This window comes from Pongo pygmaeus, chromosome 9 (genome assembly GCF_028885625.2).
Source record: "Pongo pygmaeus isolate AG05252 chromosome 9, NHGRI_mPonPyg2-v2.0_pri, whole genome shotgun sequence".
In the NCBI taxonomy this organism is placed as follows: Eukaryota; Metazoa; Chordata; class Mammalia; order Primates; family Hominidae; genus Pongo; species Pongo pygmaeus.
In genome coordinates, this window is record NC_072382.2 from 21532004 (window position 1) to 21555742 (window position 23739).

The following is a 23739-nucleotide window of genomic DNA, read 5'->3' on the forward strand; positions in this document are numbered from 1 at the left end:
AGCCGCCCGTGTGGCAATGACCAGGGCTGGGCTGTCTAGTGGGAGGTGCCCATGGGCTCCTGACCAAGGGCTGACCACACCTGGCGGGGACACCCACTCCCCCTCCTTCCGCAGAGGGAGGAGGGAAAGAGCACCAGTTGAGGCTGGGGCTGGGCAGGGTGCCTGAGGACACCTCCCATTCTCCAAGCTGTCCACTGGCTCCTGAATGCCAGGGGCTGGGACCGCCTGCAGATGGTGCACTTGGAGCAGAGAGGCTGGGGGCAGATCAGGAATGGGGACTAGGTGAGAGAAAGGAAGTGAAATCAGATTCACTTATCTCCACTTCTCTCCCCTTCTGGGAGGAATGAGTATGGGCAGCCTGAGGGCCCCGTGGAAGCAGCCTGCAGGGGAACCACCTGGAAGCAGGCCTCCCCTCCCAGGGAACCCAGGCTCCAGAACCACCCCCCAGGAGGCAGGACCTGTGGTGGCCTTTGCAGGCCAGACTCTCCAGATGCGGGAGTGCTGTGTACTGGTATTACACGTTATCTGTCCAGCCCACTGAGCTTCTGCAGGATTCCTCAGAGGTGAGGCCTCAGGGACAGCCCTGGCATCTCTCTCCTGACCTTACCACCTCCGATGTCTGCCTGTGGAGATGTGTACCCACTCTGCCCTGCTCATCCCCACCTGCCAGCAGGGAACATGCAAGAAGGGCCTCCAGCCTTCTCGGCAGTAGCCAGGGCTGCAGAAAGGGCTGCCTTGGGGTCCAGCAGGTGGTGAGCCCGTGTGGGCAAGAGGGAGTGAGGACTAGGGGTGACGATGTGTGAGAGGTGAGTGGGCAGGAGGCAGGATGGGGGAGCCTTGCCTGGAGGCCAGTGGGGGTACCGAAGGACCCTGGTGGTGGGAAGGGTTTATCAGACAAGGAGCACGCTTCCTGAGGGTGGAAGGTTTCTTCCTCACTTTTCCTTCCTGCTACCTGGCTGCTCTAGGGCCAGGGCCCTAGTGGCTTCATATTGTTTTAGGACATGTCACGGAGTGGCTCCCTGGGCACAGACACTGTCCCTCTTTTCCTTCCCTGCCAGTTTGGGCACCTGCCGACTGTGTTTAGGAGCAGGGGCTGTCTCCTGGGCCTCTGCCTGCACCTTGCCACATTCTGAGCTGGATCACAGATCCGGCTTGGAACTGCCCGGCCCAGGGCTGAGGCTTTTGTGGGCAGGGGCAGAGGAGGGAGCTCAGCCCTGCACGGAGCCTGCCTTCCCTGGGCCAGCCTCCCTTGCCATGGAAACAGCCCCACAGAGGCCCGGGAATTACCCGGGATGGGAATTTTAATTGCAGCCCACGATCCTGTTCTGCAGTCCGCCCCCAACTCCCATCACCTCCCCAACCCCAGGCCCTGTGAGATGTTCACTGTGTCATATTTTTAGATCAGATTCAGGGTCGGGGGCCTGTCTTTGGCCTTGTTTGCTTTTGGTCAGTCTGTCTCCTCATGGCCCTGTGGCTGGGTGTCTCAGGATGTAGCCTGGTGCCAGGTGTGTTGGGGTGGGCAGTGGGAGGTGGGGACCTTCCTAAGATGAACATGGGCCTATGGACAGCACTGCGCTTCCACTGCAGGAAGGCTCTGAGTGGGGAACTGGGGGAAGCACTGGGTGACGAGAGCACTCACTGTGGCTCTCGGGCCACAGGGGAGAGTGTGGCAATGGCCAGCAGAGTAGATTAAGGAAGGTCAGCGTCTGTGCTGGATCCCTTCCTCAAAGGCTAGCTGGAGCAGGCTCCTTCCTCAGAAGGAAGGGATATCTGGCTTCCTCTGATCTTTTCTTCCTCCCAAGACCTTTGGGCTTGGAAGAGACTCACCTCGGCAAGCTCTGGACTGGACCCAGGAGGCCAGAGGAAGGAAGACAAAACTCCCAGAGTGTGGAGCCTCCTTTGATGAGCCGAGGATCAAATCTCCCCCAGCACAGACCACTCCCTGCCTTCCCACCTACCAGTCCCAGGAGGGCCAAGAACCCTGGGGTGGCTGGGGCAGTTTGGGCAGCAGGTGTATTGTGCAGGGGGGTGGGGTCACAAGATAGGGGTTCAAATCCTGGCGTGGCTACTTCCAAGCCCTTAGTTTCTGTTTTCCCCCACCAGGATTTGCTGGCATCCTCTAATTTATCTGGGGGATTTGGTTCTGTAACTGGGAAAGGAGGAGCACTTTCTGTGGCTCCAAGAATAAACAGGGAAGGGTGCCCTTCTCCCTGGCCTCTCGGCCTGGGTTTGAGGCTGGGGTTAGAGGTTGCAGCCAAAGCCAACTAGGCTGTTTGTAGAGAGGCCTTGGGACACTGTGGCAATGCATTTGGGGGCCCTGGAGCCCAAGGGCCTCTGTGTTGGGGAAGATGCCATTCTCCCTGCTTCTGGTGGCCTCAGCCTGGAGCTATGGGAGCATCAGGGCTTGTCCCTTGGCCTGAACATTAGCTCCCCAACAAGGGACATAACGAGGGAAGCCTGGTGAGGCTAGGATGAGTCACTCCTTCAAGTAGCTGCTTTGCCTCTGGCAGTTTCTTAGAGCAGGAGCAGAGAACATGCTAGAGGTGAATGCAGGTGACAGGTTGGTCTGGGAGTAACTTAATGTCCCTTTGAGGGATTTACAGAAACCCTTGTAGGTGAAGTAGCTTTTCAAGGGGCTTTGGCTGGAGGACCTGGTGGGGCAGGAAGGGGGTTTCAGGGAGATGCGGTGTTCCGAATCCATGAGCTGGCAAGGCCTGGCAACCTCGGACCCATTGACCCATGGGGATGGTAAGAGGAGGAAATGGGATCATATGTACAGTGGCTGGCAGAAGTAAGGCCCCCACCTTTTTGTTTAATTTCAACAACAAAGAGATTGATTAATCCAGAAGAGGAATTCATCCAGAACAGGGCAGAACTGGGGGATAGGAGGCAAGTAAGAGGGCTTTTCCTGAAAAAGGAGACACAGTTGGAGGCTCAATTCACTTCTGCATGGCCTTGGGTAAGTCACGCAACTTCTCTGGGCCTCAGTTTGCCCAGCTGTGAGATAAGGCAGTTGGTTCAGCTCACCTCTGGGGCCCCTCTGGCTCTATTATGAATGGGTTTCCACATCACCTGGGGGAAAGGTCTGCTGGGCCTGTCTGTTTTTGCCCAGGTTTTTCTGGTTGGAACTTTTTCTGCAGGTGCTGTGGGCTCTTGGGCTTGGAGTCTGGTCACAGCTAAGCCGTCTTCCGTGTGTTTGCTGCCTTGTCACCGTCCCCCATGAGACATGGGAAATTGAGGATTGCCGCGGCAGATCTTAAATCAGAGCCTGGGCCATCCATCTCCCAGAACAGACTGAAATAACAAGGTGGGTGGCACAGATCGCTGCCACATGGACAGTCGAAAGATATTAAAAAGCCAGAATCTTGAGCCCCCAAATCCCTTAACAAATTTCCAAATACCTCAGGGACCTGCATGCGGACGAGAGAAGAGGGAATATCTCATTTTAGAGTTCCCTAGGAAGGCCAGGGGGCTGCATTTCAGGAAACGCCTCTGTCTGAGGGCTTCTGAAGGCCCTGCCATCTGCCATTGGCCTCCCTAGACTGCCTGACCTCCAGCTCCTCCCTGCAGGTGCCCCTACTAGAGTCAGCCTGGCCAGAGTGGCAGAGCAGAGTGCCCAGGTACGTGGAGCCAGACTGCTGTGGCGCGCTGTTGCTCACCAGCTCTGTAAATTTGGGAAAGTTGCTTAACCTTTCTGGCTCTCAGTTTCCTCATCTGTAAAACAGGAATGACATTGGTTACTTCACGGGGTTATTTTGAGAGTTAAATAAAATAATTCGCACAAAGCAAACAGCACAGTGCCTGGCCCATCTTGAGACCTCAAACATTAGCCACTAATATTAATCTCCCTCCTGTCCCATAAATGAGCCCACCCAGCTGCTGTTTCCTTTCACAGCCTCTCCTGCTTTTCTGCCTTTTTACATTCCAACCATCTCTTAAGCCTCAGTTCAACTCTCTCCTCCTCCAGGAAGCCCTCCCTGAATGAGCCTCCAAGGCTCCACCTCCTTCTGACTTCCAAGGCTAATTTTTTTGTATTTGATTATATTTGTAGTGACTTTTCTTTGCTGCTTCATTGTGTAGGATCCAAACTCCTTGAGCACAAGCCCTTTGCTTCTGTTTTCCCCTCCCCCTTTTCCCCACGGCACCTGTCACAGTGCAATCCACACCATAGGTGCTCCTAAAACACCCGTGTTTGTCAAGTGGGGTATTCCAGGAAACTGGAGACAGAATCCTAGTGTTTCTGAGAGTGGGTCTTTTGTCTATTTTTAGAGTTTAAATGTTCTTCAAAAATTTCCCAAATTCCACTCTGTCTTTACATTACAACCACACCAATCTTTTCATGTCAGCCAGATGTACTTTTCCCTCCTCTCTACCCGAAATACACCAGAATTTGAAAAATGAGGCGCTGGATCTGGTAGTGCAAGATAGAGAAAGCTTTCTCTAAACCCTGACTATTCTCGTCAGCCTGAAAACTTGGGGAGGGATTAGCTCTGGGTGAAAAGGAAGGTTCTGATGGCTCAGCCCAAGGCTATTAGAGCTTGGTTTTTTATAGAGGGACAGTCGCGATTTGGAAACATGAAGTCTTAGCTTTTTGAAGGTCAGCACCACTCTTGTTAGGCATCTCAGTACGCTGCCACTCCCTGGGCGGGGGTGGGGAGGGGGAAGGCAGGTGGAGAAACAGACTTGCTAGCCTTGGAGTCAGGACTGAGGACTGACTCTGCCATCCCAGGTGCTGTGGCTACAGGAATGCGCACTGGAAGGTGCTGTTAGCCGCTCCAGCTTGATGGGGGTGGAGATGGGGGAGAGGAGTTTATAGTTATGAGTTTGCAATTGTGACCAAGATAAATGACCATTTGGTCTAGTGGGACCCTTGGGGCAAGGGCCTTCATACCATCTGCTCTGGGTGGAGAGAGGGAGACTTTCTTGATGACCCGAGACCCCAGTCCTCCAGGGAAGTGCAGCTGTCATGTTCTCCTCTTGGCGAGTGAATGAATGTTTGTTCCTGGCTACCTTGAACCCAACAATGTGCAATTATTAAGTACTCACCCCCGTGCCAGACACTGCTGAGTGCTCTACACACATTACCATCCAGTGTTCACAGCACCCCTACAGGGTGAGGACCAGTACCTCTGTCTTCTGGATGAGGAAACTGAGCCGCAGAGAGGCTGAGTCACTCACACAAAGTCACCCAGCAAACACACAGCAGGTTCCTCTGACCCAGGAAACTGCTGTACTAACCATTCTGCTGTGCTTCACTGTGTGGGATGGAGGCAGCAGCTGCTTGCCCATACATCGGGGACGAGGCTTTCCCAGAATGCCTGGAGTTTTCAAGCCATCCACTGCTCTCTGCCCCCCAGTCCAGGAGTGATGGAGAGCTATAGTCGGGAATCAGAGATTCCAGGTGGAGATGGAGGCTGACTGTTCCTCTGCTTCAGAAATAACCATTTGGTCATAACTGAGGAGCATCAGAGGTTCAGCCAGACGAAGCACCTTCCCAGTCTCCGGATGAGGAAACAGGCCACTGGGGTGGGCAGCCTCAGTCATGTCAGTTGTGGTGGCAGAGCTGGGATTCCTGGCAGTCCTCTCCAGCCCAGGGGCCACTGATCACATGATATTGCTCCGCTCATGCACCCTGCTTCTCCTCCACTCCACTCTGAGAGGTTCATCAACCAGTCCCTGGCGCCCATGCCCGCCAGGCCTGTGGAAGATGCTCAGTCAATATTTGTGCAGAGGATAAAGGACCAAGGTGCTCGGCTGGCCAGCTCTGTTCCCATCCCTCACCCATAAAAGCAGTAGTGGCTCCAGATTGCCGCCTAGAAAGCCAGGGGCAGTCTGGTAAGAAGAAGGTGGGCAGGGTGCAGGAGCGGCCTAGAAGACAGTCAGCCAGCAAACCCACTCCAAGGTCCCATTAAGACACCCCCTGACCCTGCCCAAAAGAGACAACTGCAGCGGGGACAAATGATTCATCCCCACACTTGAGAAGCAGAGGGGCGGGGAAGGAGGAAGGGCTAGGGGTGTGTGTCAGGGTATTGCACACAGAGATGGTTGGCTTCAGTTCTGGGTTCTGAAGTCCCTCTGTGCCGCTGGCTGGGGAAGAGGTAAAGGACAGCTGGGCCAGGGGCCAGGCTGGGACTCCAGCCGGACTTCCGCGGCGGGTGGCGCTGGGGGGCGAAAGGCTTTGGCGGCCCGGCCAGCAGCGCCCTCGGGGGTAAGGGGAAGGGAGGCTACGCGGAGAAGTGCCAGAGACAGCCGGTGCCCTTGCCCGCCGGCCGCCCGAAGTCCGGGTGGTGGGCGTGGCTGCCCCCGGCGGGTGGGTGGGGGCGGGCTCCGGAGCCTGGCTGCGTAGTGGGTGTCCGGGGTGCTCGCGGCTGGGGCGGCGCGGGGGGCGGGAAGGCGCGCGCCGAAGGGGTGGGGAGGAGAAGGGGCGGGCGGCTCGGGGGTGGAGCCGGGACCGCAGCGCCTGTCGCTCGCTCGGCGCTGTAGCCGCCGCTGCCGCCGCTGCTCTTGGCTCGGGGACGCGGGCGGGCGCTCCGAGAGCCTCTGGTGCCTGCGGCTGCTGCTCTCCTCCGGCGCCCGGGGCTGCGGCGCTCCGGGTCCCGGCCCCTGTCCCGGCGTCTCTCGGGTCCCTGAGCCCCGGCCCCGGGTCCCGCGTCCGGCCGGAGAGAACGCACTCAGCTGCTCGAGCCGCCCTGGGCTCGCGCCCCCGGGCCATGAAGAGGGGCCCGTGAGGCGCGCGCGGAGTCGGAGGAAGAGGAGGGAGGAGGGAGGCCGAGGAGGAGGGCGCGGGAGGCGGAGGATGCCGCCGAGGCTGCTGCCGCCGCCGCCGCCGCCACTCGCGGGCCCCCGGCGACCCTGACTCCAGACCCGAGGATGGAGCCGGCGCTGGGCGCTGCAGCTGCTCCCGGCGCGCCCCCGACCAGGTATTGGCCGGGCCCCGCGGGCTCCGGGGCGGGCGGGAGGGGACACTCCGCCGCAGCAGCCGGGAGGGGCGCGGGCGCGGTGGGAGACGCCCCTCCGCTCGGGGACAGCAGCTACCGGCGGTGCGCGGAGGGGTGGCGGCGGCGAGGAACGGCGGCGTCTTGGGCGCAGGAAGGGGCTGCCGGGGCTGGTGGCCGGTGAGCGCCGCGATCACCTCAGCCCTCCCTGCCCCCATTCGAGGAGGGCAGCAAACTTGAGACGCGCGGTGGCCCCCGAGGCACTTGGCTCCCCTCCGCTGCGGAGCGCACTCGGGGGCTGCTCCGGGCTCACTGTCCCACGACCCGCCTGGCTCGGGTCTGCGGAGGCGCCTTGAGACCCTGAGGTCCCCGCGCCCGCACCAACTTTCCAAACCCAGCTGCACCCGGAGGCGGGGGCGCCGCTCCCTGCTTCCTGCTCCCAGCCCTGGCCCGGCCTCCGCACCCAGACCGCTGCGATGAGCTGGGCCCCTGTGGGGCCGGAGCCACCGGATGGTGCAGAGCCCACCACGGAAAGCCGGAACAACCCTCACGCTCTTCTCTGGGTAGGACCCGGGGATCAGCCCCTCCCAGGCTCCAGGGACCCAGTGCTGGCTTTCGCGGTAACAGCCCAGAGTAACCCTAGCTGGGTTGCTGGGCGTTAAAAGGCCAGGCTGCCTGAGGAAGGTAAGACCCAGGGGTCGTCCTGGAGTGGCACCTTGGCCTGATTTCAGGTGTGCCCCCTCCCCCACCCCGGGCCTGCCCTTTCACAGGACTGCCTTCCTTAGCTCTGGGGCCGGCTTCCTCTTGGTGGACTTAAAACTGCTCCTCGGCAGGGGACTGCCTAGGAAGGGCCACTCCTAGGGTCCAGGTGCTGGAAGATGGGCTTGGGCCATTGACATGGAGCTGGAGGCTGGGGCAGGGGAGGTGGCTGTCCAGTCAAGGACAGAAATTCAGTCCAGCATCTTCTGGAGGGCTGGGAGGAGCTGGGGGCAGGCTTGGGCGCAGGAGTCAGGCACCCTGGCTGGGAGGAAGCTGCTTTGACCAGCACAGGGACGTCAGAGGCAAGCAGGTGGGAACGAGCGGGCCAGGTGTCTACCTCCAGAGGTTCCTCAGCCCCTTGCGGTGGGGCCTGCTGTCTCAGGCAGAGACCTTACCTGGGCAGGCAGTTCCCAGGCTCCTGTCCTCAGCAGTGGGGACACTTCCAGGCATCATGATGACCCTGTTTCTTTTTCAAAGTGCTTTCACCGTCATGACTCACACATCACATTCACCAGGGAGGTATCAGGCTTCCAACCTATTCCATTCCCCTCCCTACCTGGTCTTTAGGGAGCTGCTGGGGAAAGGAATGGGTGGATTTGCCCTTGGGCCTTGAACCCCTGCAGGAGGCCAGGAGCCTGGCACGGCACCTTTGATTTTCCTGTTGCCAGTCCCTCATCCTGGCGGTGAGCAGCCCTAGGCCAGGATGCTTCACAGTGATGGGGTAGGGAGGGGAGGGGAACCAGGGAGAGCAAGTCTCTGCTAATCATCCCCCGAACTCTGCTGGGTCTTCAAAATCACAGCCAGGTGCCACCCCCAGCCCCCTTCACTCAACACCCAGCTTCCCCATCTCAAAGCAGAAATGCATTTTCCCTAAAATCCAAATCTCCCTCTTTGCTGAGTAGTTGCAATGCTTTTGACCAGAGGTTTCCTCCCCAACATCCAAAATCAAGCTTCCCTCTGTCCTGGCCCCTGAGCCATCTCTGTGAGGCACAGGCCCCTGCTGGGAGAGGGATGTATCTCCCTGACCACTCTCCCCTCAACCGTTGCCGACAGGGCCCTAGCTCCTGGGCAAGGGTGGTGCTGACGGCACTGATAAAGGGGTGTGTGTCAGGCCGCATTGGAGGAGGAGTACCTCTGTGTTCCACTGAGTCTGCAGGAGGGGCCCAAGTGCCAGGCCCTCCCTGGGGGGCCAGGTTCATGCCCTACTGGATTCCCCTTGCCTACCCTTCTGTCTCCCTCCCTTGCCCGCTGTGGATCTCTCTTTACTTTCCCAACTCCACTCTGCATCGGTGCGGGGAGGGAGCATTTGATATTCATAATCTGGTTCAGAGAAGGTCCCGAAGCCCTGAGTCACTGTATGGTTTCCATGGAAACAGACTTGTTCAGAGGACTCTGTGTAGCGGCTGTGGTGGGGGAGAAGGGAAACATATAGTAAAACCAGGCTCCACAAGTGTGGCGGGACTTGGACCAACTCCCTTCGGTGGGGACTGTGAGGGGTGGGCAAGGCTCTGGCCTCCCTGTCGGAGGGGCTGCCTCTCCCCACCCACTGGGGTCCCGCCATTGGATGTCGCTCAGCTGCTGTTGTGACTCTTGGCAGGCTGCTGCTTCTCCCACGGACCTTCTGGCTAGGTGCCCGGGCTCATGGCTACCTCTCCCTGCCTCAGTTTTCCCCTCTGTAAATGGAGAAAATAACACCGAGCTGATAGCATTGTTGTGAAGGTCAAATGCAGTAATATATGAGACACACTTAGAATGGTGCCATAGTAAGTGTTCCAAAGCATCATTCCTAGGAATTAAGTCAGGACATTGAAAGAAACTCCCCAAGCATGCTCACCTAGATCCTTACCCTAGGTCCCAGCAGGTGGTCCTGACATCTGGCTGGGCTGGCCTCCTGCTTTGAAACAGCCTCTCCCCAGCGGCCCCGGCACACCCCCAGCTGGGAAGCAGCCAACCATTTTTTTCTACAGAGCATTTGTTTCAGGTTCCTGAGGGCCTGGCACAGTGCTAGGCAGCCCTGGGTTTTGTTCAGACCCTACCTGTCTAGGAGCCTTGTGGGAGTGAATCCAGATGGACAGGCAGCTTCCTGCCTCAGCCTTCCCGCTAAAGAGAGGGGTCGGCCCTGGAGCCCCTAGGGGTTGAGGCAGACGGAGAGGAGCAGAAGAGGTCCAGGCAGAGATGGTGGCCCTCTGTGACAGAGTGAAGGGGTTGGGTGGGGGGGGCGGACAGGCCACTGTCCCTGATCCTAGAGAGGCTGGTTCATCGGGAGAAGCATCTATCTCCCTCTTGATCAACGAGAGAGGGACAGGGAGCTCTTCAGAAAGGTAACAGATCCTGCACACTCTCCTAACCCCAAGTTAGAACCTCTAGTGCTCAATTGTTCCCAGCCTGCCCTGAGAGTCTGGACAGGCTTGGGGCTCCAGCCTGAGCAGCTGCTGATCTGTTATTGTCCTGCCTGCTGGGGCAGGGTGAGGGGCACCCCGTCTCAGTGTCTGCCTCAGCAGCATTGAGGAGTGCAGCTAGGGGAGATTCTGAGTGCCACTGATGCCTTAGCCGGTCTCCCTTACCGGCCCTTCTCTCTCACTGCAGCCCTCCCCTCCATGGCTTTCGGGTTCCCTGCTCCTTGGCAGGGCTCCCTCCTCCCCTCCTGTAAGATGGGCTTCAGCTCCAGGCTCCTTAAAGACATCCCATGCCCATCACAACCAGCTGTCAGAGCTGCAAAGCCTGCACTTTAGCTGCTGACCCTTCTATTTCACAGATGGGAAAACAGATTTCTAGGATTTGCTTGTATGGCCAGAGCCCAAACTAGTTGTAGCCTCTCTCAGCTACACACCAGCCCTGGGGATGCCCTTCCCTTCTTGCCGGCTCTCCAAGCAGCCCTAGCTGCTGCCCATCACCCCCATGGACACCCCTTGCCAGCTCTCAGGTTCCTGCCAAGGTTCTACCCCCGGCAGGTCTCTCTGGACCGTTTTGCTGTCCTCATTGGTGTTCACAACACCTTCCAATTTAATATCCTCTGCAAATTTCATTAACAGACTGTTTACTCCCTCTCTCAGGATCATTAATGAAGATGTTAGATAAGATCTGACCCAATGCTGAGGCTTGGCAGCCCTGCCCCCACTCCCAGACTTGCGGCCCTCCAGCCCCTTCCTCTGGGCTTGCCTCCTCCACCCGGGGCCCTTGGGACCTGCCCCCTCCTGCTATTATGCCCCATGACAAGTGCTTAGGGCCAAGTCTGTTTGAATTAATTTTGTAAGATTACTCGAGGCGCTGTATCAAATGCTTTGCTAAAAATCAAGATATATTACCCTGCCTGCGTTTCCTTCATCTACCCGTCTTGTAATTCTATCAAGAAAGCTATCAAGTTTGTCAGGCATGATTTGTTCTTTATAAATCCCCACGGTGCCGCATGGGGGCACAGGGTTCCCGCGTTTTCTAAATGTTTAGAGATTCCCTCTTTGTGTTTGCTCCTTGATTAAAGCTGGAAGGCGGTGGTCTGGGAATTGTCAGGAATGCTGTCTCCTTCTCAGGGATGGGGAAGAAGGCATGGCTTCTTTTCTCTCGAGTTTCTGCCAGTGTCAGTGAGTTGTTTAGGACTCCCTGAGTCCCTGCAGTGTGTGGGGGGCCCCAAGCTGGGCACTTGGGGAGGAGGGATAGAAGAGAGCTAGGGGAGGAGATGGAGGGGGGCTGGTGCTGTCCTTCAAGGATTCTGCAGGGCAGGTGAAACAGACTGACGAGCCTGCTGCAGACATTCTGAAGGTACCATTGATTGAGAGATTACTGTGTGCCAGTCACTATGCTAACAGCTTGATATGCCAGATGCTATTTAAGCCCCTCTCCTGCCCTGGGAGAGGAGTGTGACCTCCCTTCACCTGAGTATCTGAGAATCAGAAAGGGTTAAGGCTGCCCAGGACTCAAGGTCTGGGTTTCACCCTCTGTTTATGCTGTTTTGCTGCTCCTAGCCATTTAAGACACGCAAAAAGGGTCAACAAAGCTGAATGGAGTGATTTGCACATTTTAGGAGGTCAGAGTGGGGATGGAAGGGAAGCCTCTAGCAAAAGCTTTGGAGAGGTGAGGACCTCACTCGCATATGAACCTCACATACAACCTCCACAGCCTGAAATCCATTCGTTCTCTTCCTGCCACTTCTGAGTTGCATGAACAAATCTCTTAACCTCTCTGAGCCTCAGTCCCCGCTTCTGAGTTGAATGAACAAATCTCTTAACCTCTCTGAGCCTCAGTCCCTCACCTGTGAAATTGATTCAGCTGTAGTTCTTACCCCTAGGCATGTGGAGAGGATTCAATGAGGTGAGGCGTGAAAGGGTCATACCATGGTGCTAGGCCGCCACTGTATATGAGCAGCCGCCATTGTGTTCTACAATGGAGGTCCCTGTTGATGGCAGGCAGAGACACTCATCTGGTTGGCCATATGCCCAGTGGATGGAGCTGTGGCCCCTCCTAACGCCCTTCACCCAACAGAAGAGGGGTGACAGGGTGAGCCTCACTGGCATCCCGGCCCAGGGGCATCCTTGGGACCAGCTGTGGGCTGGTGATAAGCTTTGGGCTTAGAGAGCAGGGAAGCCTCAACTGGGTGGAGAGCCCAAACCCGATGCCCCATTCCAGACTGTTTCAGGCCAGATGGTAATAAAGACATTCTTTGGTGTCTTTTTGGTGGCATAGGATTTGGGCATTCCTGGGCTCCCTGGTCATAAAACCACTCAAAGTTCTCACTGCTTGGCTAGCCCAGACCCGGAGTCACTGCGTGGGGAGCACAGTGTGTTTGGACTTCTGCCTATCAGGTGCAGCAGTCCCATGTCCACACCTACTTGGGATCATTTTCATTCTTGTCATTCAGCCCAGGAGGGAGAACCCTCTGGGAAGCGGTGAGATGGCACACACCTATTGGTATGCCAGGGGAACCAACCAGGAAGGGCAACATTGGCAGCCCCCAAGCCCCACCAGTGGATGCCCCAGGGACCTGACCCTGGGGGATGGCCAGTAGGTATCAGATGCACCAATATCTGGGTCGGGGGTGAATGCTGTGATCGAGATCGGCACCAATGTGTCCTGGGACCCTGGTGGCAACCTTGGCCCTGGTGCTCCCTCTCCTTCCCTCTAGCTGGGTGATGCTCTTGGGCGTGGCCTGGGTGTTTTAGCTCTGTGATTAGGGCCAGGGCTTGGGATTCTTTAAAGCCGAGTCTGAATCCTAGCGCCACCACAGACTAGCTGTGTGTGCTTGAACAAGTTCCCACATTTGCTGAGCCTCACTGCTCCTCATCTGTGAAAGGTGGCAGTGGCCTCTGGCCTGTGGGATGCATCGCCTGATAGGAGCCAGGTCTGTGATCATCTCTGAGTATCCACGTCGGCAGCCTCCTCCATCCCATGTGACAGTCTCAAGGCTCTGGGTCCTATTCATTCTCCACCCGCAGTCCTCGTCCCCACGGGGCCAGCCAGGCTTAATGTGCAGGTGGCCCAGGCTGGAGACTCCTGGATTCAGAGAAAGGCGGGCCCCTCTCCCAGCCTGGCCGGCAGCAGCTGCCTGAGTTCCAGCTCCTGTTGATGTTTCCCATCCTTGAAGCTGGGAGGATGGGCCGGAGCCCCGGTGTCCAGGGGGTGGGGCCTCGGTACTATTCCAACTCTGGCTGTGGCTTCTTGGTGGGGCGGGGGACAGGAAACCGGGGCTTTTCCGCCCAGTGTCGGGGCTGTAGAGTCCCGCCTACCGCAGGCCAGGCTGTACCAGGACTGGCCTGAGACAGGCAACCGGGACCTTCTGACTCATCCCTCCCCCAGAGGAGCTGGGCACACTGGGGCCTTGTGTTGTGGCCAGGAGGTCAGTCACTCTCCCCACTGCTGGGGAAAACTTTCCCCTCAGGTCGGGCCTGGGACCACCGGCCTCCTACCCCCACCCTCCACGGCAGGATGTGAGGTGCCTTCCTTACCCCAGACAAGGTCTCTGCAGCCACAACAGTCAGGGTCTCCAACCACGCAGGCTGCTGGTGCTTCAGTGGAGCAGGCTGTGGCATCTGTTTTAACTTTTAAAAACATTTCCAGGCCAATGGTGCCCCTTTGTGCATTTAGTAGTCCATAAAAATCATGGTCATGGCTCTTAATAAGCATTTGCTCTGTGCCTAGCACTGTGTTAAGCTGTGGGCATCCATCGGCCTTCTGTGTCACTGCCCAAATATTAGAAAGATTCTGTGATCGTTTCTCCCATTTCCTACATAAGGACAAGTGAGGCCTATAGAGGTTAAGAGCCTCACGCAAAGCCTCATAGCTATAAGGCAACAGCAGTCGGATTCAAATCTAGGCCTCTGTGGCCCCACAGCTGGGGTGCCTAACTACCCCCCCCGACTGCTTCCGTGAATGCTTGTGGGTACCTTCTCCAGGAGGCTTGAGACATCCATGGGTATCATATGGACATTGGAGTGCTCTGCCTTGGAGACACCAGAGCTCATAAGAGGCAGCTGGGCAGCCCTGCTGATGGTGAAAAATCGGTAGACCAATTGCTCTCCAGGTGCTCGTCTTGGAAACCATGACTGTGAGAGCTTTTCCCCACTGGAGGTGCTCAGAAAATGTAGTGGTTCTGCCTGTGGGGCCCAGGGATTCTAGGGATTGTTCGCAAGTACCATGTTTGTGGTGGTCCAGGTTCTGGAGAGAGGGTCCATAGACCTCACAGTGTTTCAAGTTGAGGTGGGCATGACCCCAAAGAGAAGGGGTCCCCTGGGCTGACCTAGACCACAGAGGCCGAGTCTGGACCCCAGCAGCTCACCCCCCTGGAAGGTTGCACTGGTTGGATTGTGTGTTGGCATACTGCCCATATGGAAGGATGCTCTAGGACACTGTCCCATGAAACTCGTCTTTGGATTTCTTAGGTACAAAGTCTTGAGGACGGGTTCATGGTGGCACATGCACAGAGCTCTGTAAGAGCTCCCTTGGGAGAAATCTTGCACTGGATTCAGTGTCAGGAATAGCTGGACATCTCTTGAGTGGATGCTTTAATCTTTATCTCATGGGTCCTGTGAAGCAAGTAAATGAAATATTTCCCTTTTCCTATTGGCTGCCAGGAAGCTCTGACCTAGCTCAGTAGCCCACACATGGTGTGACTCTTGTACACTGACTTGGCCTCTGGTTCTTTCAGACTCTTATACTCTTGTTTTCCCCTTGCCTTGCCTCATTTTCATCACCTCATTTTCCTTAGGAAGAAAAACACCTTGCTGTTTTATGCGTTTTAGCCTTAACTAAACAAACATTTATGGTGGATTAGTGCTGGCTACATCAGAGCCAGGGAGTAAGCATTTCCCCTCTGCAGTCTCCATCCTAGAGGCCTGTTTGCCAGCTCCTCCCTCCCTGTCCCATTCCCTTGTCCCTTGCTCCAGTTCTTGGGACCCCAGAGCCTTGGGGCCCCATTCATCATGGCTCCTGACTTTGTCCGGAAAGACGATGTTCAGGTTCTTGCCCCACCCTCACTGTGCTGCTTGTTCATCCCCCAGGGCTTCACAGTAGTTTTTTAGGGAGAAATGTCTGGTAGAAGAGTCATTTCCCCATCCCAGGGCTCAGCTGCTCCCGTAGCCGCAGGCCCCCTCTGAAATCCAGCTTTATTTCAGCTCCGGCCCTGTATCTCAGCAGTCCCCAGCTGCCTAATGTCCTTAGTGGCCCACCTGAGCAGACAAAGCCCATTTCTGGTGGAAAAGCAGTGCCTTTGACCCTGGTGCCTTGGAAATGGGGGTGGGGAGAGCTGGCTGGCAGCGCCCGGCGGGGAGGGTGGGAGGCACAGTGAGATGCCAGGGCTGATTTTCAGTACCACACCCTGTCACCAATCACCCCTCTACTTCCTACATGGAGTGGCTTTACTGTGTCCCCCAAAATTAATAAACTCAAACTGAATCAAAAAGCTCAGTGTAAATGGTGTCTCATCCCACTCCAGTCTCCTCGAGGCCCCCTCCCTCTGGGGCATCTCCCGTTACTAGTTCAGAGCAAGCTCTTTCAGTGATTGTTTATGCATATATACAAATATACATGTCCAACTCCTTAAACAAATCTGAAAAGGTGGTGTACTATTACGCACATGTTTTCTGGCTCTAGCTTTTGAAACTTATATATGCTGGGTGATTTTCTATCAGTATATTCATATTTGAGGAGGCTTCTCTGATATAGTCGATTGGAAAGACAATTCCCTGGACATGTTAATAACGAAGGGGTTAAGCTTCTAGGAAAGGGTGGGGTGCCCACACGTGGGCTTTCAGAGGTTCGGGGAAATTCTCAATTGTGTGTGTAAAATTATGGGCACTAATGGCATTTCTAAGGGGAGGGATTGTGGTTCGAAGGGTCTGTGGCCCAGAAAAGGTGAAACAAGGCCTCAGCCCTGGGTTTCATGGGATTTCTGTACAGCAAGAGGTGGGGGCTAACTTGGCAGAAGGCAGCACCCCTAGGTTCTACGGCCCCCACCCCCTGGCGCTGCCATAGATCAGGCCGAGGTGGGGGACAGAAATGCCTAGTCCTAGAATCTTCCTGGAAGGCGACTGGGTTTTTCCCACTCCCAATGGAGGGTCCCCCTGTCTGCTGTGTGGGTGGCCGCAACTGTGCCTGAGAATGAAGTCTGGGGCCTTCCTGGGATTATAGAGAACACCAGGGTTAGAGCTGGGAGGCCCTTCAGTCATCACTGGATCTATGGTGTAACCGAGGCACAGAGAGGCCAGGGGGTGAGTCCAAGGTCACCCATCCAGGGAAAGGCAGAGGCTGTGTGGGCCAGTCCTGCCTGTGACATTCAGGTCTGTGCTCCTTCCCTGCCAGAGCACCATGAGATGAGCGGGAGAGGCCCTGGGGAGAAGGCGAGGCTGCCTGTTGCTGCTGGGCTCTCCCAGTGCGGCTAGGGTGGGGGTGCACGGAACAGAGGCTGCAGCCCGGGTGGGCGTGCCATCCTCACACCTCACTGCATCTTGCAACATCACCTCCCGCTGGCTGCATCCTCACATCATGTTGTAGCCAACAGCCTCCGAATTCTGAATACAGCAGCGACGACGGGACTACGAGGCTGCACCGCAGGATGTGGTCACTAGAGGGCAGCAGGAAAGCCACTGCGGTGGCTCAGCAGGAAGAAGTTCCCAGGCCGGGAGAGGAGCTGCAGGAAGAAGGGCGGTGGGCAGAGCCAGACCCCGTGGGCTGCTGGATGATTTGTTCTAGGCCCTTTCCTGAGACAAAAAGCAAACCAGACATTTAGTGATGATGATATTAATTGACATTTAGTGAGTGCTTACGCTGCGCCAGGCACTGTACTCACTAATTAGTCCTCACAACAGCCTTGTTATAATTATCCCCATTTTTGCATGTGCGAACACAGAGGCCCAGAGAGATGAAGAAAGCTAGCCAAGATCTCTCAGCCAGTAAGTGGCTGAGCTGGGATCAGCAGGGCTGGTGTCAGAGGCTGGGTTGTGTCTATATGCCTGGCATTGACTAAATGCTTTAAGACCTTCAATTCTTACCAGCACTACTGTAGCTATGCCCACCTTATGGATGAGGAAACTGAGGCTCAGGGACAGCTGGTGAATCACCCAGGCCCACACACCTGCTGAGTGACAGATCCAGGTAGGCATGGTTCAGGGGGTGAGCTCTTACTGTGAATTACAGTTCTCCAATATAGAGCTGTTCACTGCTCCCAGTCTGTGCCCTCATCTCAAGTTCGCTGATAATGAAATCTGAGCTTTCTCCTGGGAGTGAAAGCTCACCAACTTGCCTGCTTTCTAACAGAAATGATAGATCCTGGTCTCCTGTGTCCAAGGTTTGCTTGGATTTTTACTAAGCAGAGGTAGAAGGAGGCCAGGCCAGAGGTTGCTAGAAGCCTAGGGATGGGCTCTGGGGGCCACAGTCTGGCTTGGAGGATGAGGGCATTGAGGAGTCTTTTGTAGTGGCTAAGGCTTCCTTGGGAACAACAGGACCTGGCCCCAGGGCCTCTGGTTTCCAGGGCAGATGCCTTTAGCATACCAAGGACACTTGGCCAGCCCCGGGCCCAGCTCTGCCAGGCTGGGAGAACGGGGGCATTTCCAGAAGGGCTGGACTTCCCCCATCTTCCCGTTCCCACGCCCTGGCTTTGCCCTCCCCGGGGGTACAAGGGAATGGCCTGTGGCTGGGCCTTCAAACACATGCCCCTCCTTGGTGTCCAGGCCACACCTTGTGAGGCCGAGTCTCGCCGTCTTAGGGATTTATAACATCCAGCTGCTTCAGTGACTTCTGATTTATTAGCAAAGCAGCAGCTTCCAGTCCTGGCCTTAAGTTTCTCTGGGTGGATGAAGAGTTGGGGGAAGAAACTTAAACGGCCCCCTCCCCAGCAAGATGGCAAGATGTTTCTCTTTAAATAAAACCCTAGGTTGAGTTCTGCTTTTTGAATTGGAACCCCAAAATTAAGTGAAGACTCCTTAAGGATTCTGTTTCCTGTCTCGATGAGGACCAAGGAGGGTGTAATATGAGTGGAATTAGGGAAAAGGATTTGAACGTGGACTTCCTAGCACATTGCCTGGGCTGGAATCCTGGCTCCTTATTATGGGTGTGAGCTTGGGGAAGTTATCCAACCTTGAGGGGCCTCAGCTTCCTTATCTGTAAAATGGGGTTGTGACAGTATCAACTTCATAGAGCTGCCATGAGGGTGCGATGAGCTGATGGCTGTGAAAGAAGCATGTGCCTGGGAGCAACATTGTGAATGCCCAGCAAGTGCTTGCCTTCCTTGGTATTATTGGACCCATAGCATCTAGAACAGTGCCTGGCACATACAGGAGTTCTGATAGATGTCTGTGAATAAACACAAAGGAAGCACATCCAAATGAAATGATGCTGCAGCCAAAGAACAGACTCCTAAATAACTTAAAAATATGACCTGGCACTATTATTGATGACATTCCCTGTCTGTTTCTTGAAAGCCATTCACATTCACCATGGGGCACTGGGACAGAGCAGGCCTGCACTTGCAGGGGAGTCAGGTTTAAAGTAGAGGGGCCTTTCTCCCTGGATACCTGGCCCGGCCCCATGATGGAGGCCAGCATCCTCTGCCACTATGGGATGAGGTCGGGAGTGGGATGCAGTGTGGTCGGGATTGTGGTTTTTCTCTGATCACGTTGAGAAGTTCCTAAGACTCTAAACTGTGCCCCTTTCCCTCTTGACTGCCATTTGGTGATCTGGTACTGATTCCTAAAGAAGTGAAATTTCATATTTAAAACACGACTTGATTTCTCCATCTGAACAGTGGGAGTGAGGACCCTGACCTCCGAGAGTGCTTATAGGGAATAACATGGTGCTAGAAGTTGGGTGAGCTGAGCCAGGCAGAACTGCAGGTTTGAGAAACGAGGATTCACTCACCCGCTCCCAAAGGAGTCATGTCAAATAGTGGGGTGTGGGAAGAATCTTCACAAAGCACGTGAGTTCACCCTGTCAGCTGTGAACCAACAGATCCACAGGACCAGAAAGCAAAGGGGAGGAACATGCTCTAAGTCTCAGAAGCATCTGCCTGCCCAGTCCCCGTCATGCTGATTCACAAATGGGCTGGGGCCAGTAATGGCATGCATGTTTGCAGGCCAAATATGTTTAAGCTGGAGGAACAGGAAGCCAAATCTCCTTAGAGGGAAAGAGCTGGACTCTGGGGAACCTACCAGATGGGGGTTAAAGCAGGCCTGTGAGCTCATGCCGGTTCCTCTACCTCTGTGCCTTGGCTTTCTCGCCTGTAAAGTGGGCAGATATTGGCTTCCACATCTGGTTCTTGCTAGAAGGACACGAGCTGATGCAGGGAAGGGGCTTGGTGCAAAAATGCTAACTGAGATAATGTGGCGATCTTGGTGTTTTAATTCAGACTTTGTGAGGTGCATCAAGGTCAGGAATGCTCCCTGGTCCACTTTCGCTTTGAGTTTCAGGTAGCTGGTGTCACTTCGGTGTGGTTGGAAGAAGACTCTCTCCCCAGCTGCATCCCCGGAGGCACCCTTTCGACCTGGAGGTGAGGGTAAGCCCCCCTGCCCTTGCTGACTTCTGCTAACCCACTTCCTGGGGAATCGCTGCACAAGTTGAATTTTAAAGGGTTAGGATTATTTCATGGATTTAGAATGCAGAACCTTGCCAGCCTCCCTGCCTGCTGGGTTCTGGTGTGAGCAGAGGAACTGCGGTTTATTAGAAGAATGTGGTGGGATGGGTGAGGAAGGTGACAGGAGTGGGATACAGTCCAGGACTCAGAGGGCCACACTCAGGGGATCAGAGATGGCACTGGGTTGGTTGGGGCGCTGAGTCAGGGATGGATCTGGAGAGCAGGCAGAACCCTTATTGCCTGGCCCTCGGGGCAGACTGTGAGGCACAGGACACAGAAGGGAAGGAGTGGGGAGGGGTCACTGAGACCCCAGCTCTACCTTCTGAGCCCTTTCCCTCCCTGTCTCTTGCAGTCTGCTGGCCACAGGACTGCTGCACTGGCTGGGACTGCCAGCTGGACCTGGAGACGCTGGTGGCTGTGGACTCCCCAGCTTGGAGCAGTCCCTCTTTGGTAAGTGGTTGAGCCCTCCTGTGTTCTCCCCGGGAGCAGCCCAAGCCCCCACTCAGGTCTGGTAGCTGAGCCAGCCTCCAGAGAGGGTGCCTGCAGGATGCTCAGGTGGGCTCCTGGCCCCGGACTCTCAGCAGCCCCATTCGCTCTTTCTGCTTCTCCGTGGTCCCTCCCCAGTCCCCCTTCTGTGGGCAGAGGGGACACAGGAGGTAAGAGTGGGGGCCCCTGACTCCCTAAGATCTTCTTTGCAGGCTAGTTCACTCTGTGTCAGTGGGGATTATGTGACCTCCATGGCCTGGACCCTTGTCCCTAGAGACCAGGAGCAGACCCTGGGTGCTGGGAAGGGTTGCCTCTCAGCAGACCCTGGACATCTGTCTCTGCTCCAGAGACTCTTAGAGACTCCGCGAGCCCCAGAAGTCTACATCTGGAGTAAGTGGTCACCTGCATCCATGAGTTGGAAGGGGCTTGACACAGTGGTCCACCTTGCCTGGCCGTGCTGGCAGCTCACCGACCATGGTCTGCAGGGGTCCTTCATGCTCAGGGGATTGGGGTGAGATGGAGGCATCTGATAGGGACTCTTCTTTCCCCTAGGGATGGGCAGAGGACAGAGGAAAGAGGACCACCTGGAGAACTGGGCGCCAGCTCGTGGGGGTGGGAGACGCTGGCAGTGGGGAGGGGCAGTGTTTGAGGCAGGCCCTGGTCATTCCCTCAGTGTGGGAGTAGGGGAAGTCAGGCTCTTGCCCCGTGAGGCCCCTCTAAGGAACTCAGAGCTCACGATAGGAGCCTTCCGCAGCTGTCTGCTGGTTAAATCCTGGGGTGCAAGGAATGTTTGTTCAGCTCCCCAAAGCTCCCAGGAGTCCCCCAGAGAACGGTAGTCTAGTGTAGAAGCTGCTTAGGTCTTCAGGGTGTGTGGTGAGCACTGGACAGGAGCCGGGCCTTTCCCTGGGCCCCCTGGAGACCAGCTCTTCCAAGGGACAAGCCAGTGCCCCCGCCGTGGAGGCACCTGACCGCTGGCCGCCTTTGCCTACAGACCTCGCCCCGTGGAGAAGCAGCCCCATGAAGGTGCCCAGCCATGCAATGTTCCTGGAAGGCCGTCCTCCTCCTTGCCCTGGCCTCCATTGCCATCCAGTACACGGCCATCCGCACCTTCACCGCCAAGTCCTTTCACACCTGCCCCGGGCTGGCAGAGGCCGGGCTGGCCGAGCGACTGTGCGAGGAGAGCCCCACCTTCGCCTACAACCTCTCCCGCAAGACCCACATCCTCATCCTGGCCACCACGCGCAGCGGCTCCTCCTTCGTGGGCCAGCTCTTCAACCAGCACCTGGACGTCTTCTACCTGTTTGAGCCCCTCTACCACGTCCAGAACACGCTCATCCCCCGCTTCACCCAGGGCAAGAGCCCGGCCGACCGGCGGGTCATGCTGGGCGCCAGCCGCGACCTCCTGCGGAGCCTCTACGACTGCGACCTCTACTTCCTGGAGAACTACATCAAGCCGCCGCCGGTCAACCACACCACCGACAGGATCTTCCGCCGCGGGGCCAGCCGGGTCCTCTGCTCCCGGCCTGTGTGCGACCCTCCGGGGCCAGCCGACCTGGTCCTGGAGGAGGGGGACTGTGTGCGCAAGTGCGGGCTACTCAACCTGACCGTGGCGGCCGAGGCGTGCCGCGAGCGCAGCCACGTGGCTATCAAGACGGTGCGCGTGCCCGAGGTGAACGACCTTCGCGCCCTGGTGGAAGACCCGCGGTTAAACCTCAAGGTCATCCAGCTGGTCCGAGACCCCCGCGGCATTCTGGCTTCGCGCAGCGAGACCTTCCGCGACACGTACCGGCTCTGGCGGCTCTGGTACGGCACCGGGAGGAAACCCTACAACCTGGACGTGACGCAGCTGACCACGGTGTGCGAGGACTTCTCCAACTCCGTGTCCACCGGCCTCATGCGGCCCCCGTGGCTCAAGGGCAAGTACATGTTGGTGCGCTACGAGGACCTGGCCCGGAACCCTATGAAGAAGACCGAGGAGATCTACGGGTTCCTGGGCATCCCGCTGGACAGCCACGTGGCCCGCTGGATCCAGAACAACACGCGGGGCGACCCCACCCTGGGCAAGCACAAATACGGCACCGTGCGAAACTCAGCGGCCACGGTCGAGAAGTGGCGCTTCCGCCTCTCCTACGACATCGTGGCCTTTGCCCAGAACGCCTGCCAGCAGGTGCTGGCCCAGCTGGGCTACAAGATCGCCGCCTCGGAGGAGGAGCTGAAGAACCCCTCGGTCAGCCTGGTGGAGGAGCGGGACTTCCGCCCCTTCTCGTGACCCGGGCGGCGCGGGTGGGGGCGGGAGGCGCACGGTGTTGGTTTTGATAAAATGGACCGTTTTTAACTGTTGCCTTATTTCCCCCTCCCTCTCCCACCTCATCTTCGTGTCCTTCCTGCCCCCAGCTCACCCCACTCCCTTCTGCCCCTTTTTTGTCTCTGAAATTTGCACTACGTCTTGGACGGGAATCACTGGGGCAGAGGGCGCGTGAAGTGGGGTCCCGCCCCCACCCCACCCCATTCAGACACACGGATGTTGGGTCTCTGTGCGGACGGTGACAATGTTTACAAGCACCACATTTACACATCCACACACGCACACGGGCACCCGCGAGGCGACTTCTCAAGCTTTTGAATGGGTGAGTGGTCGGCTATCTAGTTTTTGCACTGTCTTACTATTCAAGGTAAGAGGATACAAACAAGAGGACCACTTGTCTCTAATTTATGAATGGTGTCCATCCTTTCCCCATCCCTGCCTCCTGCCCCTGACGCCCATTTCCCCCCTTAGAGCAGCGAAACTGCCCCCTCCTGCCCGCCCTTGCCTGTCGGTGAGGCAGGTTTTTACTGTGAGGTGAACGTGGACCTGTTTCCGTTTCCAGTCTGTGGTGATGCTGTCTGTCTGTCTGAGTCTCGTGGCCGCCCCTGGACCAGTGATGACTGATGAATCTTATGAGCTTCTGATTGATCTCGGGGTCCATCTGTGATATTTCTTTGTGCCAAAAAGAAAAAAAAAAGAGTGGATCAGTTTGCTAAATGAACACTGAAATTGAAATGCTTTATCTGTGTTTTCTGTAAATAAAAGAGTGCAATAATCTCTGTGTGTGATTGTGGGACATTCTGAATGGGTACGAGAGGGCCTTAGCGGGGTCTGGGTGTTCCTAGCTTTGGGGAGGACAGCGAGAGAGAGGTGGAGGTGGGAATTAAATGACAAGTCTGCCTTTCAGAACTCTTGTCACCCTCAACACTGAGTTTAGTTTAAGTTTTTTTTTTTTTTTTTGAGATGGAGTCTCGCTCTGTCACCCAGGCTGGAGTGCAATGGCGCCATCTCGGCTCACTGCAACCTCTGCCTCCCAGGTTCAAGCAGTTCTCCCACCTCAGGCTCCCGAGTGGCTGGGACTACAGGTGCACACTGCCACACCTGGCTAATTTTTTTTTTTTTTTTGTATTTTAGTAGAGACGAGGTTTCACCGTGTTGTCCAGGCTGGTCGCGAACTCCTGAGCTCAGGCATTCCTCCTGCC

General features: G+C 56.4%; 1 protein-coding gene across 8 annotated transcripts; it reads left to right on the forward strand.

Moving 5' to 3' along the window:
* Positions 1 to 290: 290 nt before the first annotated feature.
* Positions 291 to 23312, forward strand: CHST1 (carbohydrate sulfotransferase 1). Of its 8 annotated transcripts, XM_054440014.2 has the most exons (5): positions 291 to 563; positions 3141 to 3307; positions 19583 to 19668; positions 20099 to 20196; positions 21224 to 23312. In XM_054440014.2, exon 5 carries the CDS (start codon positions 21266 to 21268, stop codon positions 22499 to 22501), a length of 1236 nt encoding a protein of 411 aa, XP_054295989.2. In that variant the 5' UTR covers positions 291 to 563; positions 3141 to 3307; positions 19583 to 19668; positions 20099 to 20196; positions 21224 to 21265; the 3' UTR covers positions 22502 to 23312. The 8 variants fall into 8 exon arrangements, with proteins under 8 accessions (XP_054295989.2, XP_054295987.2, XP_054295993.2 ...); XM_054440012.2 differs by lacking the exon at positions 3141 to 3307; XM_054440018.2 differs by lacking the exons at positions 291 to 563; positions 3141 to 3307 and adding an exon at positions 6469 to 6920.
* Positions 23313 to 23739: the final 427 nt, after the last annotated feature.

Coding starts and splice junctions, on each gene's coding strand:
- CHST1 (XM_054440014.2), top strand. CDS start 21,266: ATGCAATGTTCCTGGAAGGCCGTCCTCCTCCTTGCCCTGGCCTCCATT.